General features: G+C 40.8%; 1 protein-coding gene across 10 annotated transcripts in view; it reads left to right on the top strand.

Moving 5' to 3' along the window:
- EEFSEC (eukaryotic elongation factor, selenocysteine-tRNA specific) overlaps window positions 1–12,987 on the top strand; it is a 126,620-nt gene extending 113,633 nt beyond the window's left edge. For all 10 annotated transcript variants that reach the window (XM_064432705.1, XM_064432701.1, XM_064432697.1 and 7 more), the window contains exon 7: window positions 11,130–12,987. In XM_064432705.1, the coding sequence (XP_064288775.1) occupies window positions 11,130–11,314 (185 nt within the window). In that variant the 3' untranslated portion in view covers window positions 11,315–12,987. The remainder of the gene's footprint in view (window positions 1–11,129) is intronic.
- The last annotated feature ends 2,769 nt before the right edge of the window (window positions 12,988–15,756 follow it).

The raw sequence follows: 15,756 nt of genomic DNA, 5'->3' as shown, positions 1-15,756 counted from the left end.
CATTGTTCGGGATTGCTTTAAAAAGGCAGCCTGGGGAAAGATGAATATCACCAAACCTAAACTGTGGACCAGGGCTGAGCAGCAGATGCCTGGGATGTGTCAGTGCAGTTGGTCCAGCCTGAGTGGCTGCTGCGGTGCCTCCTCCACAAGGAGAGTGGCAGCCGAGGTGGGAGGATTACAAAGGGGCCTGTGGGTTGAGCACTTTGATTTCTGGAGCTGCTTTGTAATGAATTGCCTTTGATTCCGTGTCAGGTCTGCTCACCTGGACCTCTTCCACATTGTGTGCATTTCTGAGAGGCTGCTGCAGGAGATACTGGGCACTGCTGCAGGTTTTGTTGTTGTTGTTGTTCCCTTTTCACTGGGATGATGAAGTTTTAGTCCCTTGTGTTGAATGCAAAACATGTTTTCAGTTGTTTCTGCTCACCTTGGTGCACATAACTTGAGAATTGTTAGTTTTGTTTATTTACAGTTTAATAGGTACTGGAATGCTGACAAAAACACAATCAAAAGTGCCTTCTGGTCCACTGCTGAGTGCCTCTGGACTGAGAAACTCCTTCAGTGGATGCTAATTTAGTGCCAAAGGGATATTCTGTGGTTTTCAAAACTATGAAAGCTCCTGTGCTTAGTGGTTCCTATTTTTACATACCTAACTGTACTTTCTGGAGACATGTTTGTGATACTGCTCCTCTTGATCTGAGAGTTTAATCAGCAAGGACTACCTCAAAAATAAAAGTTGTGAAATTCTGTCCTGTATAACAGTTGTCATACACTCTTCCAGATTCTACTCTGTGTTTATGTCTGCATGTTTCTTAGTACTCTGCCAGAAGAGAGCGAGCTTAGGAGAGCCAGTGACAGTAATTGTGATTTCAAGACACTGTTCTGAGTGTTTTGAATGGTATTGGGTATTTCACGCTGACCTGCCTGTAATTTTTTTACTGTTGAATTGTAAGAACAGCCTGCCTATAATTCCAAGCTTCCAACATTACATTTATATGCATAAATAATTTGATTCCTTATTAGTTCCATTATTTTTTCATAGTTGTTCCTGGTATGCACTGGGCATTTTCCATGCACTCAGTTTTTGCTTCAGGGAGCTTGAAGAATGTGTGGACTGAAATCACAGCACCAGTGTGAGTGGTGCCTCTCCCTGCAGGTATGCTACAGCACTTAGGCATGATCTCAGTGGCTCTGTGGACCTCGAGTGCCCATCAAGTGAAAATAGAGTTGTAATAATTGTTGGTATGATACATCAGCTCGCATAATTGCAACCTTGTTACTATACTGAAAGTCCATGCGGAAATAATTTGAAAATTTCCTCTAGGCTAGTGCAACAGTGTTGGATTTGAGGCCAGAAATATGATCATAGTGGTTGTCTTTTAGCTCTGACAGTTGATCCATTGTATTGTGTGTACACTTAGTTTGTGTAGCCTAGACCTAGAGCATGGTGCACTGGAGTCTCCCTGTAACCTGTATTCAGGTTAGTCCCTGCTGCACAGAAACACAAAGTTTGTACAGCACACAGCTCATGGTTCTGTTCCAAGAGTGAAGGTAGAAAGTTCTCTGCTCTTAGGGAATTTGTTCCAGGAAGACATGGCCAGCAAACGATTGTGGTGCACTGTGCAACAGCAGCGGTGTTGGCCTATAAAATGCGGTCAGGTTTGGTACTCTCAACTGATTTCTGCTGAAGGATGGCCAACTGGCCAAGAAATGAAGACCTTAAGTATGTCACTTCATCTCCATGTTGTCATTAGGGCGGAAGGGTAATGTTGGTGTATTTTGGCAAACCCATAGTGGGAACTACAAATATCCTTCTAAAGTGTGTGTGGGCTTGTGTAGATTTACTTAAGTAATGAGATGGATGCAGAGCAGTGCTGTGATACATGATTTGTCAAGTTCAGAAATCTGTCCTGCTGTGTGGCTTCAGATGGCAGTGGTCTATTTGTACCCGCTGTTTAATAGTTGCATTTTATTTTTGAAAAACAAGGTTAAAAATGTGGTTGTGTTATGTAAATTTGGGAAAACAGATAATATATCCTGGTCATCTTGCTGTAAATTGAGCAAAATAAAGCTGAATGAATGGCATCCTCAATGCACTGTTTTACACTGGGTCTCCTTAGTGTGGATGACAGGTTTAGGATGAAGAGAGGAGAGGGAAAGGAGCAGGCAAGGGAAGCACAGGGAAGTGTACCACTGATACCCACTCAGCAGCCAGCAGCTACGGTGTGGTGCTGGAGTCTGTGCTCCATTTAGCAATATGAAAAATATCAGACTGAAAATCAAGACGCTGACTTCATGTAGAAGGTATGGCAGACTAATTAAAGAAAAAAATGTGTACCAATTGAGCCTATAAAACTCTTCCTGACCTTGAGAAAACTCCCAGAGAGCTGTGGGAAACTCCAATCTGTCCCCTCTGAACTTTTTTGTGTTGTTGTTTAAATATAGTAACTGCTTTTTTAATTAAAAAGAAAAATTAGATGGCATTTCAAATTGTGTCCATGGTGCCTTGGGGACCTATTACAGTACAAATTACCCTCTACTATTTAGTGAGGTCTTGTTTACTATTGTGTGAAGCGAGGGTTACCAGTGTAAGGATGTAGGACAAGAAGGGCCCTTCTTTGAAAGTCTGGCTCTGCACATGAAAGTGACGCCAGCAATTGGAAGCAATTTGTGGAATTGTTTGATTATATTAATTATGGCACCAGCAAACAGTGCTTGGGAAACAGTTTTGTTTTCTTGCATTCTTTCTTGATTGCTTGCAGCAAAAGCCAAGATACAAAATGTGCCTTTAAGGACTGCCAGAGAGCGCAGTTCAAGCCATTGTGTGGAATTGGCACTGAGCTTGAAAGGGTTGTGTCCGGCTTGATGGGAGAGTTTTCCAAATACAGCTTCGGCCTGAACTTCACCCAGGTCAGCTGCTTAAATTAAAACAGCTTCTGTCTTCCTCATCAGGGAAGATTGGCTCTTTCCCTGCGAAGTAGGAGCCCATAATGAAACCCATGTTATTTCCAGTAGTACCACTTCTTATAATAATATCTTTCAGTCCAAAAGCCTGTATAAACTTAAATTGATACACAAGACTCAATCCTGCTCACCACTGAGCTGCAGCCTTCTCTGATGTGGTACAGGCGCTGTTCCCCAATTTATGGGAAGATGTTTTATTTGTGAAGGATTTCCAAGCAGTCTGCCATGCTGAGACTGCAGGAACAGTGCTGCTGATGCAGGCTGCCTGTCACAATAGTGTTTGGGACATGGGGCAATCTACTTCTGCTCAAAGTGGCTGTAAGATTATTTTTTTCTTCTCATCTCTGTCATCAAACAAAGAATTATGGATGTTTTGCATGGATCCCAAATAGCATGCTGAGGGTTTAGCATGTTTGGAAGGAAGAAGTCTCCTTTCTTGAATTCTTGGAGGCTGGTTGCTCCCTGGCCAACTTCTTGCTGTAGCCCTGTTAATATTCACAAGCCAGGCAAGGTGATAATAACTGATCTTTTACTGGCCAGAAAAGAAAAATTACTCTTCTCTGGAGTTTGAAACTCTAGCAGAATATTTGAGAGAGCTGACAAGAGATGTGGAAAAGGTGGTGTGAATTCAAAATAGAATTACTGGAGAATTATGAAGGGATTTACATAAGTAAAATTCATTGCCTGATATGTGGAAGTAATTGAAGCTGAAATCCTGAGCTCCTGAGGGTAGCAAGGAAAGGAGTGTGTATCCCTTTTTTCTTGAGTGAATCTGTGGTCAACTATTACACTGAAATTGTCTTGGTAATCATATTATATTTGTTATCGTGGTGATGAACACCTAGAAACAGAGTAGACTGGCTCCTGTAAGAGAACTTAAATCTTCTGCCTAGAAAAGTTTTATAGGTGTTGACCCTGATGTCAGGATGTTCCTGCCTGATCCTGGGCTCCAGTTAGCTCAGGACACAGTTTCACCCCTGCTCTTTCTAAAGCACAATACATTCATGAGAGGCAGATGGGATGCCAAGCCAAATAGGATCAGCAGTTCTAGATGACCCATCATCCAGTCCACTGGATGTAGCGTGGTGCATTTGAGGTCCCTATTACAGTGTTTGTGGGTACAGCAACACAGTACTTCTGTCCTTGGAAGCCTCACAAAGATCTTGTTTTTCCTGATCACTTTGGGGTTTGTTTTTTTTTGTTTGGGTTTTGTTTTGTTGGTCGTTTGGGATTGGTTTTTGTTTGGGGGTTTTTTGTTTTGTTTTTTGGATTTTGGTTTGGTTTGGGTTTGGTTTTTTTTTTGCTGGGATATTGAAGGTGCAAAATTGATTAATAAAGTCAAAAGGTAGAATATGGGTATCTTTAGGAGAGGAGAAGAGAAGCAGAGTTGCTAACTGATGTGAGAAGTTGAAGCAGCATGTTATATTTTGTTGTTCTTGTCCTTTCTGTCTGACTGCAGAGATAACTGTAGCAGGAGAGGCTGGGCAAACAGATCCTCTCATTTTGGAATGCTTTTGCCTTTTGTTTAAATCAACACTCCAGTGTTACTTTAGAGATATTACATGAGCTCTTTGAGTTCTTAGGGTGCATAGAAACAGTTTTTTAGAACTGCTGATGTGTTTTGGGACTAGTTGGAAAACAAGTGTGTGCTTTCTAGTGTATTGTGGGACTCTGAGAATCAGTTCTTATAACACTGGTATTTCTATTAATTTTGCTGGAAACCAATGATAAATTTTTTATTCTTATTTTAAAGTTAACCAGAATGTGAAACAAATAGGAGTACTACTCTATTTGAATTCTGTATCCTTCTTTGGACACAGGTAGCTATGTTTTTTTAAGAATGGATATTTCTAAGGATGGATAAATATATATAGCTGTTGCAAGAAAAGAAAAATTATTTAGTTTTTAATTGTGTTGTGCTGAAATACAAGATTCTTGAGTCCTGCAGTACTGGCAGAAAGTTTCTATTTCCTTTCAGTGGTCCATCATTGCAGGAGGCTGAGGGAGAGGCTGGTCTTTGTGCACTCTCTGGTGAAGCCCCTCTGCATCAGACTGTGGCATGGACGTCTCCATCTGGGCCTCTAATTATTTCTGATTTTCAGGTCAACCAGCTTTTGTACTCTCTGTTAGCAAGAGTTGATGCAGGCACACACTCTCTAACTGTGTAATTAGGGTTCAGGTTCTGAGAGTTCAATTTGAGGAAATCCTGAAATTGTGCAAACCAGCTGTTACAAATAATCCATTGTGAGTGAGGATTATCCCCAACACTTTGCCTCTTTCAAGTTTTGCTCTTTTTTTCCTTCCCTCGGGAGGAAAGAAAAATGTCTGCCTGTCATATTAAAAGGTTACGTTTGCCTCGGATAAAAATTATTTCCAACATCAAATATGCTGTGTTAACTTGTTCTCTGATGTTCAGTGAATTTTTAACATTTCCATGTTGACAGGAAACAAGAAGTTGCATGTAGCTGAGTCTTACCTGCAGTATTCAAAGGAAGTCAATAGGATATTTTTTTTATAGAAGGGAGAAGCGAGTTCAGTTTCCCACTGAAACTCTGCTCACAAATTCCTGAATGAAATGGGAGGTTTGGCAATAGTATCAGCAAGTCAAAAATAATCTAGCAATTTCTTAATATGTAATGAAGAAAGGAATATTTTCTATTCCCAGGGTAGCTGCTGGTGTAGCCTCAATGTGCTTTTTCCTAACAGCATGGTGAGGATCCTGAGCCAGCACTTTTCCAGCAAACCGTGGCAAGTGCCAGGGCAGGGTGGGATGAACGTTTCATTTTGGCCTGAAAGCAAAGTTCTCATTAACTGGGAGCATTGAAAGCTTTTAACGTGATTTTTTTGTTCCCCATTACAATTCTTATGCTCTAAGAAAACTCTGTAAAAATCCATGCAGATACTTCCATATTCACCAGCATAGTTTGTAATAGTTTTTTTTACAAGTGTGCACAAGAGAAGGGAGTTGTTGAAGTTTGGCAAAATAAATTATTCTCCCTGGCTGTGCTGGAAAGCATGCCTGCACCTATATTATTACACCTGTTTTCAATGATGGGTTATCAGTTGCTTAAAAATTGCTCCTGTCTCTGGCTGGGCTACAAGGAGATACTGTATTATCTTGCTTCTCATCTAAAGTGTGTCTGGCATTCGGTCTTTAAAATCTTGCCTTCAAACACAATGTTTCATTAGCTTTGAAGGAGACAGAACTACAGAACTATTCCTAAATATTGAAGAGAACTGTGAAAATAGGAAATGGAAATACAGAGATGGGAAATCTGAAAAATTCAGTTGGAAAAGGGGGAGAGAGAGATAAAACTCCTGAAGGGCTGAATAGCAAGTGCAATTGTGAGTCAAGGAGGAAGGAGTTGGACTTCAGAAAGAAAGAACAGGGACTGTTCTTGGGGACCTTTTGAAGGAGCAGGGAAGCAGAAGGCTAATAAGAAAAAAAGTCAACAAATCTGACAAGGGATGTTGATAAGGAATGACAGTATTAAGTGAAGGAGAATGTGTAGTGGGGAAGTTAAAAGTGTAAAAGGCAAAGTATAGTCCAAGGTTACAGGTAATAGATGAAAAAAATATTTATATGGGGCAAAAGCACAGAGGTGCTCCTTCACCCTGCTGTTGGGTGAGCAAAAGGAATTGGAGGAGCAGATACTGTGTCAGCTTTCATCCTCCTTCCAGCTGAAGCAGGAGTGAAAACAAAGCAAAAGTGAGCATGGTTGTGGTGCTGTGTGTGGGTGTTGTGGTTTGTCGGGGCTGGCATTCCGGGCTGGCTGATGTGGAGCCTGTCCTCTGCAGGAGGGCGAGCACAGGGCAGAGCTGCTGTCCATGGGAGGAACTTCCCTGGAGGGAGGGAATGGAGCTGGATCCATTGTGTACAGATAAAAATGGATTTTATGCTATACACAAGAAGGTGACCAGAGTTCTACAATGTGGAATTTCCTTATGAAATGGTTAAAATCTGTGTGTTTCTATGCTTATTTCTTGTGTGAGCAATTGCAAAACTCAACACTGGCACTGTGTAAGATACTGCAAATCACTAAGCTGCTAGCTTTTTATTTGTGAAAATTGTATAAAATACTGTGCTTTTCCTTTATTTTGTGCATGTGAAATTGTTCTTCCTGATATGGTATTGCTTTTCATTTGAATTTGAAAATGAATTTTTTTATTAATATCACTTACAAATGGATCAGTTTGGACTAAATCCTTCAGGCCATTCTGAGACAAAGGATATTAGAGTCTGTATTTTTATTTGTCAATTATTAACAGTAGTTGAAAAGAATGAAGTAAATTACATTGTTTTGCAACTAGATTTTCTAACCTGAGTGGATGCTAAAAGTACATTTTGCATAAGACCTTGTCTGGGCTCTTCTTCTTACTGACGTGGTTTTGATGGGTAGGAATGAATTTGCTAAGCTTTCACATATCTTATGTGCCTTTGAGGATGGCCCATTAATAATATTAATACATAGGTATTTTCCATTGTTGTATGCAAGGCATTTTTTAGAACTTTGAAGCTAAAGTCTTTTTTAACACATGGACCTTTTCAATTTAATCCATTAGCAACTTGGCAAAATAAAGTAATTGTCCAACAGAGGAAGAAAAAAAAAATCTATTAACATTTGCTACAAATCCGAGTAGTACAGGCAGCACTTAATTAATGGAACAGATTTCTCACTATGTGTTCAAGCTAACATAGCTATTGTTCAGCAGAGATTAGACCCTTAATGTAAGTAAGTTAAACTAGACCTCCATCTAAAAATATCCGTCATTTCAGCTATTAAAGCTCTGATGTCTTCTTCGGTGACAGATATATTTCCCTTCATTTCCTTGGTTTTGTAAAATGTAAAGTATGCATTGTGTGTAATGTGAGAAATCCACGGAGGTAGATGAAACCCCGATTGTGCCTGTCTCTCTCTGCCTGCTCCTTTGTGCTGCTCCCTGTCTCAGAGCCTCCTCAGCCCTGAGACCTGCTGGCACCAGAGCAGAAAAACAGAAAATGCCATTTGTCAGGGTATGATGCCAGCCACCTAATCTGTTTGCAGAATGAGGGCCATGGGATCTGATTAGGTAATTTAGATACCATGTGAGTCCAGTAATACCTGAGCTGCCTCTGGCTGGCAGCCTGTCACTTCACTGCTACAAACTGCCACCTTCTGCCATTTTTTCTGTAAACTTCTTACCTGGAAAACCTTATTTAGTCCAAATAGGTGTTAAGTGCTGCAGGTGAGGCATCCCCTTACTTCTCCTATGTGGAAGTTAGTGATAGGGTGGAGGAGGTGGGATGGCTCAGTTTTAAATGCATTTTCCCCGGCAGAATTCCACATGCAGCGAGCATGGACTTTTCAGATATGAGATGCTTTGTATGAACACCACAGAGGCTGTGCCAGGTTCAGTTGTGTTGGGCCATCCAAGCTGATCTCACTGGTGGGTTTGAAGCTCAGTTTATCCACTGTGGTTATTTCACCCTTGTGGCTGAGAATTCCCTGACTTGCTGCTGCAGCCCAGGGTCTCTGGGGGGTGAGAGGCCAAGCACTGCCATGTCCCTGTGGGCAAGGGCTTGCAGAGGCAGCCTGGGTTCTTCAGATGCCCATAAGGGAAAATTTTGGCTGCAATTTTAATGCCACATCTCCTCCCTTCCTCTCTCCTTTCCGCCAATTACCATTTTTTGGAAATTAGCGTCTCGCAAAGCCTGCTAACAAAAATAAAAGTGTTTTAGGATTTGTTTGCTTTAATTAAAATGTGTCTTTCTGAAAGGATTTAGTTAAACATCTTTCTTAAACAGTGCTGTGCCAGTAACAGCAACATTTGTAATAGTGATAAGACCCAGAAAGGGAAACCAACTAGAAAGCAAAATGAAATGTTTCTTTGTCCAAAAAATAAATGGTTGTCTCAGGAAAGCAGAGGAAACCCTGTGCAGGGACAGTTACAATTAGCTTGATCAAAACAGTAAAAAACATAAAATATAAAATATTAAATAAATTCTGCAAAAGTGAGTGGGGCTGCTTGAGGTCACTCTGCTGCTTTTATTTTGTTTTCCCCTTTTTTGACTGTTGCTATTTTTTTTCTAGCAGTACCCACAATAGTCTCAGAGCTTTCCAAATAGGAAATAAGTTGCTTTTCATGTAGTGATAAATTATTTTTCGTAGTGAAGATGGAGTGATTGTAAGGGTAATGATATTAATGGGATTTATATGAAAGCATCCAATTAAAAAATCGAAACAGCTGCATCAAACATGACTCTACAATGTAATAAAATCATATAATAAATATGTGGTCCCGCCACACCATATTACCTAGTTTGATTAATTGAACCTTACGTGTGCAAAGATAGTCATTATCAGACTTCTCAGCCATCAAGGAAGAACAGTCTCAATTATTTTCACAATGAAATAATCATTGCTTTTTTTGTGTCCTGCCATCTGGAAAGAGAAAACAGCAGCTGCCATGACTGAAATGCACGATCTTGCAGAACTGTACAAAGTTGATTGTGCTTGATGCTGGACTCCTGCAGCCTTAGTGTGGGCTGTCAATTATTTAGTTATATAAAAAACATGTTGATTTTCTCCTCTTATGGAATCTTGCACTTTTTCCTCTTTCTTTTTCTTTTTTATTGGCGATTTTTTTTGGGGTGGTGGGGAGGGTTGGGGGGTTGTTTGTTTGGGTTTTTTGTTTGGTTGTTTTTTTGCCTTTTGTTGGTTGGTTTTTTTGTGTGCTGTTTTGTTGTTGTTGTTGTGTTTTTTCTTTGTTTTTTTGGGGTTTTTTTTCCAAATAAAAGACCCCTTTCTCTGTGAAAGTCTCCCCACTTCAGGGCTGTGATTGGGAAATGGCAACTGGGAGCTTCCTGGTTTTGCTTCAACACTTCCTCACTTCCTCCCTTCCCTTGGCCGTGCGGTGGGAATGCTGCTGGCACAATTTGCTCCCTGACACAGCCAGATGAGGGGCTGGGCTCTGGGCTGTGTCCCCTTGCCATCAGCTCTGAGTGGCCCTGGATGTGTGTGAGCTGGAGCAGTTCACCTGTGCCCCTAGACCTCCTGTCTCCAGGAAATCATAAGCATCTCAATCTTTTTGTCAGGCTGTGATACAAGAATCCGCATCTGAATTTCAGTATGAAGAGAGAGAGGCTGATTAAGTGTTTGAGATAAGGTTATGTGACACCACAGGTTAAAAATACCTGAACTGATTTTGGCCCAAAGCCTGAAAACCACATTGTAGCATATTCAGGTGGCACTGAAAAAGCTTTGAGGAGTTTCTTGCTTTCTGCTTTATGCAAGTGCTTCTTCAGGAGTGGTGTTTTAGGAGCTGCATCTCTCTTGTTTTACAGCATTTCTTTGGGCTTTGCTATCTTGCTTTTCTTATCTAAAATATTACCAATGTGTTAAGTTATAAGAAAAAATAAAGGTGTAACAAACCCTGTCAGTTTAGGAGGAAAAGGGCAAATATTTTTGTTTGGCACAAATGTCTGGAGAAACAGATCCCCAAAATACTATGCAGCTTAATTCTAGTGCCCCTAAGCAATAAGCAGTGCAAGTTGAAATCCCTAACAAATACTTTGTCTTAACAAAATAAAAACAAAAGCAAAAAACCCAGCAAACATAAACAAACACAAAACATGTATAATTTACAATGTGCAAGTTATAAAAAAGTAGTGTGCTTCAGGTAAATCCAGAAAATAGATTTAAAGAAATTCAAGAATCTTCTGAGCCTTGTGGCTCTCTATAATTTTAATGTTTTACCAGTTGTTTTTTATTCATGACTTATATTTTTATAAATATTCTTAGTGATGACAAGAAACTTTGGGTATGTGTCTAAATAATAAGAAAGGCCTGCCAAATAAAAGACTGAGACCAGGCAAGCTGGCCTGGCTTGTTTAAATTCTTGCCTGTGTTTAATACTTTAAAAGCTGTAGATGGACACTGAAGGATTCAGGATACTGCACTGGATTTGTGGTATCACTGTTGTGAACTTTATGTTTAAAGACTTCTCTTATTTCTATGTAAACTACCGTGCTGCAGGAGTCTTATGCAGAAATGTGACTTCCCTAATGCATTTGATTTACTTTATTTTCTTTGGTTGATTTCAGATGAAAACATGCCTGCTCGTTTTTTCTAGTTCTCTGAAATGTAATGTTGAGTGTGTTAATCATGTGTGTTCTTGCTCTTTTACAGATGGGCTGAAGCCAGATACCAAGATGCTGCTAACTGCTGCCTCCAAGAAGAAATCTAAGGGAGGGAAGGGGGATGTGACCAAAGAGGATGAAAGCAGCAAGAATGATTCAGCCCAACCTGTTACTATCTCACTTATCTTTAAAAGATATGTTTTTGACACACAGAAGAAAATGATTCAGTCCTGAGGAAACAAGAGAGGCCTCTGATTTCACCTTAAAGTCCAGACCCTGAAATGCATTGAGGTGTAATGTGTTTCTTGTTCAAACACATTAGACCTGTTCCTTCCTCACAAACAGAGCCTGGAAGCTTTTCCTGACTGTGCCCCCTTCCAAAATCTCTGCAATCTCAGATTGTTCTGTTCAAATTTGCTTATTTTGTAATTTCTGTGGTGTGCATCTTTATGGCATCTCAGAGAATCTCACCTGCCAGATGAGCAGCCCTGGGTGTACGTTCTAATTGCACTGTTTTCCTGGATAACTGTGTTGAAGTTTCTCTTGATTTAGAAGTTTGGGTGTGATTTCATGTGACCCACAAAGTGAAGCTGATTATTCTAGGCTTACTTCTTTGAGCAGAGTGGGAGATAGAAGGCATACTATTTAATAGGTGAAAGCTAAAATGGATGTTTCACATTCCTTCAGTTGCAACTGTGTAAGATGCTATCTGAGAGATGGTATGGATGTTTTTTATAAATACAGTTTATATCTAGAAATGTTTTCCATATTAAACATAATGATCTGTGTAGCTGAGAGTCTTAATTGTTCTGTTTGCTGTTCCAAAGGTTCCAAATTTATCTTCAGTGACATTTTATGTAACTTTTTTTATTTTCCTGCCTGTTCTGCAATGAATCCTATTCCAAAACTGTTTTCATTTTCTTTTTCCTTTTTTGTTTTTTTGTAACCAAAATGCCTTTTGTGTGTGAAAGAAAAAGTTGCCTCTGGAAATAGTCAAGGGCTTTATTTCATTAAAATAATGATAGAAGATTGCTGCATAAGCCTTGTAAAATGAGTGTCTCCAAGATGCTTTAGAAACCATTAGTTTTTAATAGGGATTTCATGGCTGCTTTAGTTCTTTCTCTCAATTTCATGTCCTAGGCTCATAAAAAGGAGAGCACTGGTAATATCCCTTCTTTGTTGCATACAAAGTATAGGACACCTTAACATGAAAACTAACAGCAATTCCACAGGTATGAAAGCTGCAGTCTGGAACAGAAATTGAACTCGGGCTTGGCAGCATGGCAAATGTTGGTTTCTGCCTTTTGAACAAAAAGATTACCTGCTTGTTGATGCTGAATAGCAGCCTGTGACCCCTTTGCTGAAGTCAGCTATAGATGGTGATCATTTGTAAATGTAAGTGCATGTTGCACATGGAGGTAAATAATTGCTGCATTCATTCTTATTAATCATATTATTATATCCCTCGATGGGCATGAGTCCATCATGTTAACATGATCCTGATTTTTTTTTCCAGTCTTACCCTTTTAATTTCTAGGTAGCCAAAGTGGCTACAAATGGCAAAGTTATCATCTGTTGAGAGGATATTTACAGCTGGACAGCTGTGAGACAGGGCAAGCCTGGTGTCTAAACTAGGCTGATGGTCCCCCTTTAAATCAGAACAGAATTAGTGCTTTGTGTAATAATCCCAAACAGTTTCTGCTGAGTGAGTCCCAGCAAAGCTTTAGCACATCCCTTAAGATTATGGGGTATGCTTTCAGTGTGATCCCAGAGGAATTAGGCAGGCAACTTCAGCTATTGGCTTAACGGAACTTGTGCTGCCAGCCTTGCTGGAAAATGTATCCTTCTGTAATGGAAAAAATGCATTTCACACCCCTGTCACCTCTCCTTCCCCATTTCTCTCTTCTTCCCAAACACCCCCAAAAGCAGTCTTTGGAAAGAATATTTGTAATGTCATCTTTCTTTTAAGCCTTTATCAAATCCCATTTTGTACTCTGCACTGGTACCTCTGCCTAAGATACTGCAGTGATGAACAGGTGACATTGAAGGAACAGTGTTACTATCATCCTAGGTTAGTCTAAGCATTATGGGTATAAAAAAACCTAATTGAATGCTCCTAGTTATTAAGGAACTTATACTTGTTCTAGTGTCCTTGCCAAATTTTAAATGGGTTGCTAATTTGGAGTATTGGAAAGAAAAGGTGCTTCCAGAGTTGTTATCCTTGCATTTAAAGGATTTTGTCTTTTCTCATTTCTGAGACAATTTTGAGTAGTTCTGGAGAGGAGGTTGTCAGTGTAAATGGGGATATGTATTTTTGCAAAGCCTATCTGATGAATGTTTTCCCCCCCACACCGTGGATTGCCCTTAACAGGATCAGTGAGTCTGTTGTTAAGGAACTTGATCCCTTTGAAAACTCATTAACCCTGAACACTTAGATTTGCAGTCCTCTTCTTGGCTGAAAGGTCTCCTAGTGCAGGGAGTCCCATGGTTTATTTGCTTGGGTACTCCAAGGGAGTGAGCAGCAGTAATTCCAGAGTTGGACCTCCATCCCTTTCTCATCCAGTCTCTTGTAAACATATTTTTAAAATCTCCCTCCTATCTTCCATTTCATTTCCAGACTAGCATACTAGCTTGGAATTTTTCTTCCATCTTCTCAGTCTAAGATCTGATCTCTTCCTCAGTGCTCCCATTTCCTTGTTTGCTCATTGCTTCTCCCTGCTCTTGCCCTGGAGATCCATGGCAGGGCTCCCACGGCGGTTGCTGGGAGCCCGGTGAGGTGGGGAAGGTTCTTGGCTTGCAGCTCATCCCAGCTCCTGCGTGCACTGAGGAGCTGCCTCTGCTCAGGCTTTGACCCTGAGCAGCTCTGATGGGCCCACAGGAGCAGGCAGTGCCTTCAGCTGCCCCCTACCCTGCCCTTGTGCCTCGGAATCCTCTGCAGAAAGCCCCTGTCACAAAGCCTCGTCCTCTCCTTCTGCTCCTGCTGCAGATGTCTGTGTGGGATACACAGCTGGGGAGGGATCTGTTGGAGACTGGGGCTTGTGTGTTTTGTGTTTCTCCCGATGTAGAATTCCAAAGGGAGAACCTAAGTGTGCCCAAGAACTTTGATTATAATGTGCTATTACTGCAGATCTCTGGCTACTGTCCTGAGGCTGTTGGATACACATTCGAAAAAGGGTGAAATGGTGGAACAAAATGATTATGGGAAAATCAAAGCTTTAAAAGACATTTGTAGGATGAACAGATGTTCAAACATTCTTTTATTTGGTTTCCAGACAGACGTAGAGACTTTCCTTTCATCCTCATAATCAGTGCATTATGCTGTAATTTGTAAAAATGGCATTAAAAAAAATATTAACAGGGTCATATTGTGATCTACTGACTCTGTGTCATTAAGCCGTGAAGTTAAGAACGGCAGCTGGGAGCAGGGGTTAAATGTTGCAGAATGTACTGTACTAGCATATATTGTCAGACTGTATTATAATGAATCCAAAATGGAATAAAGATGTAAGGAGTTTTTTCAATACTCCTAAGGTTGTCAGTGTTGCAAAACTAGAAATTATTGCGGCTGTGCAGATGTTTGGTGAGTAATACATCTTCGGGTTGTGGAGAGAGTAGCAGGGAGAAAAGCTTCATTTTTACAAGCCTGTTTTCTACTTCTCCTTGGAATTTATTTTGGGACTGCAGTCTGGCTTGTGATCGTGCCAGAGGTCTGGAGCCAGGAGGGTCAAAGCTGTGCTCATGGTAGCAAGGATGCAGTAGGTGGCATCCTTTGCTTGGAATCTAAGCTGAGCCTCCCCACCTAAAAAGGGGGTTTGCACTGGAACTGTGACTGAAGGGTTTGCATCAGGCTAGCAACCCAGCTCTTAAAGAACAGCTTCTGTTAAAAACTACAATGCATTTAATGTCTGGGACGGAGCCATCAACTCCAGTCTGTTGACCAAAGCCTGAGGCACCGGTGTCCTTTCTGTGTATGTTTCTGGCTCAGCTGAAAATAGCTCTGTCTCTTAAATCCTCTATTAGTTGGTTGCAAGTAACTGACTGTGGAAAAGTGAACCATCTGCACCAGGGCAGTTCTTGACGTGTACAAGGCATTTATTTCTGGGCAATAGCACTTTCCTTGCCTGTTGGACTCTGCAGTTGAACAGCCACGGGGTGGTAAAGCAAAAGGAGAGCCCATCACAGCTCGTGGGGAGTTGCAGTGGTGAAGCCACAGTCCACCCCAGCACTGTTTGCCTCTCACTGCTGGGAGAGCAGTTCTGTGTTTACATCTGCAAAGTGCTCTGGGATCTTGTGAAATGAGGGATGAAAGGCAGCAGAGGAATGCTACCTTATTAGCAGTTCCAAAACCCCTTCATGCTTCCCTTTTAGTTTAATATCCACAGTGAGCTGGAAAGCGCTTAATTTACAAACACCGAGTTTTAAACAAACTTGTTGAGGATATAAATAGAATTATTTTAAGATAGAGCCTAGTATTGGGAGCTAACCTGCCAAGCCTGCAGAAAAGGAAGAACTTTATGACTGCAATCACAAAGGCCAGTTTTGCTAGATGAGCACCCAGAAGGAATCCAGGGGCTTGGGGAGGCTGAGTTTAAGCAAGATCCTGGCAGTCTTCTAGGATTGCCCACAAATTCTCCTGCTGTTCTGTGCAAAAACAGGTTAAAAACATCAGTTTACAC

Source organism: Passer domesticus, chromosome 9 (assembly GCF_036417665.1).
Source record: "Passer domesticus isolate bPasDom1 chromosome 9, bPasDom1.hap1, whole genome shotgun sequence".
In the NCBI taxonomy this organism is placed as follows: Eukaryota; Metazoa; Chordata; class Aves; order Passeriformes; family Passeridae; genus Passer; species Passer domesticus.
This window is presented reverse-complemented; position numbering and strand designations above follow the sequence as displayed.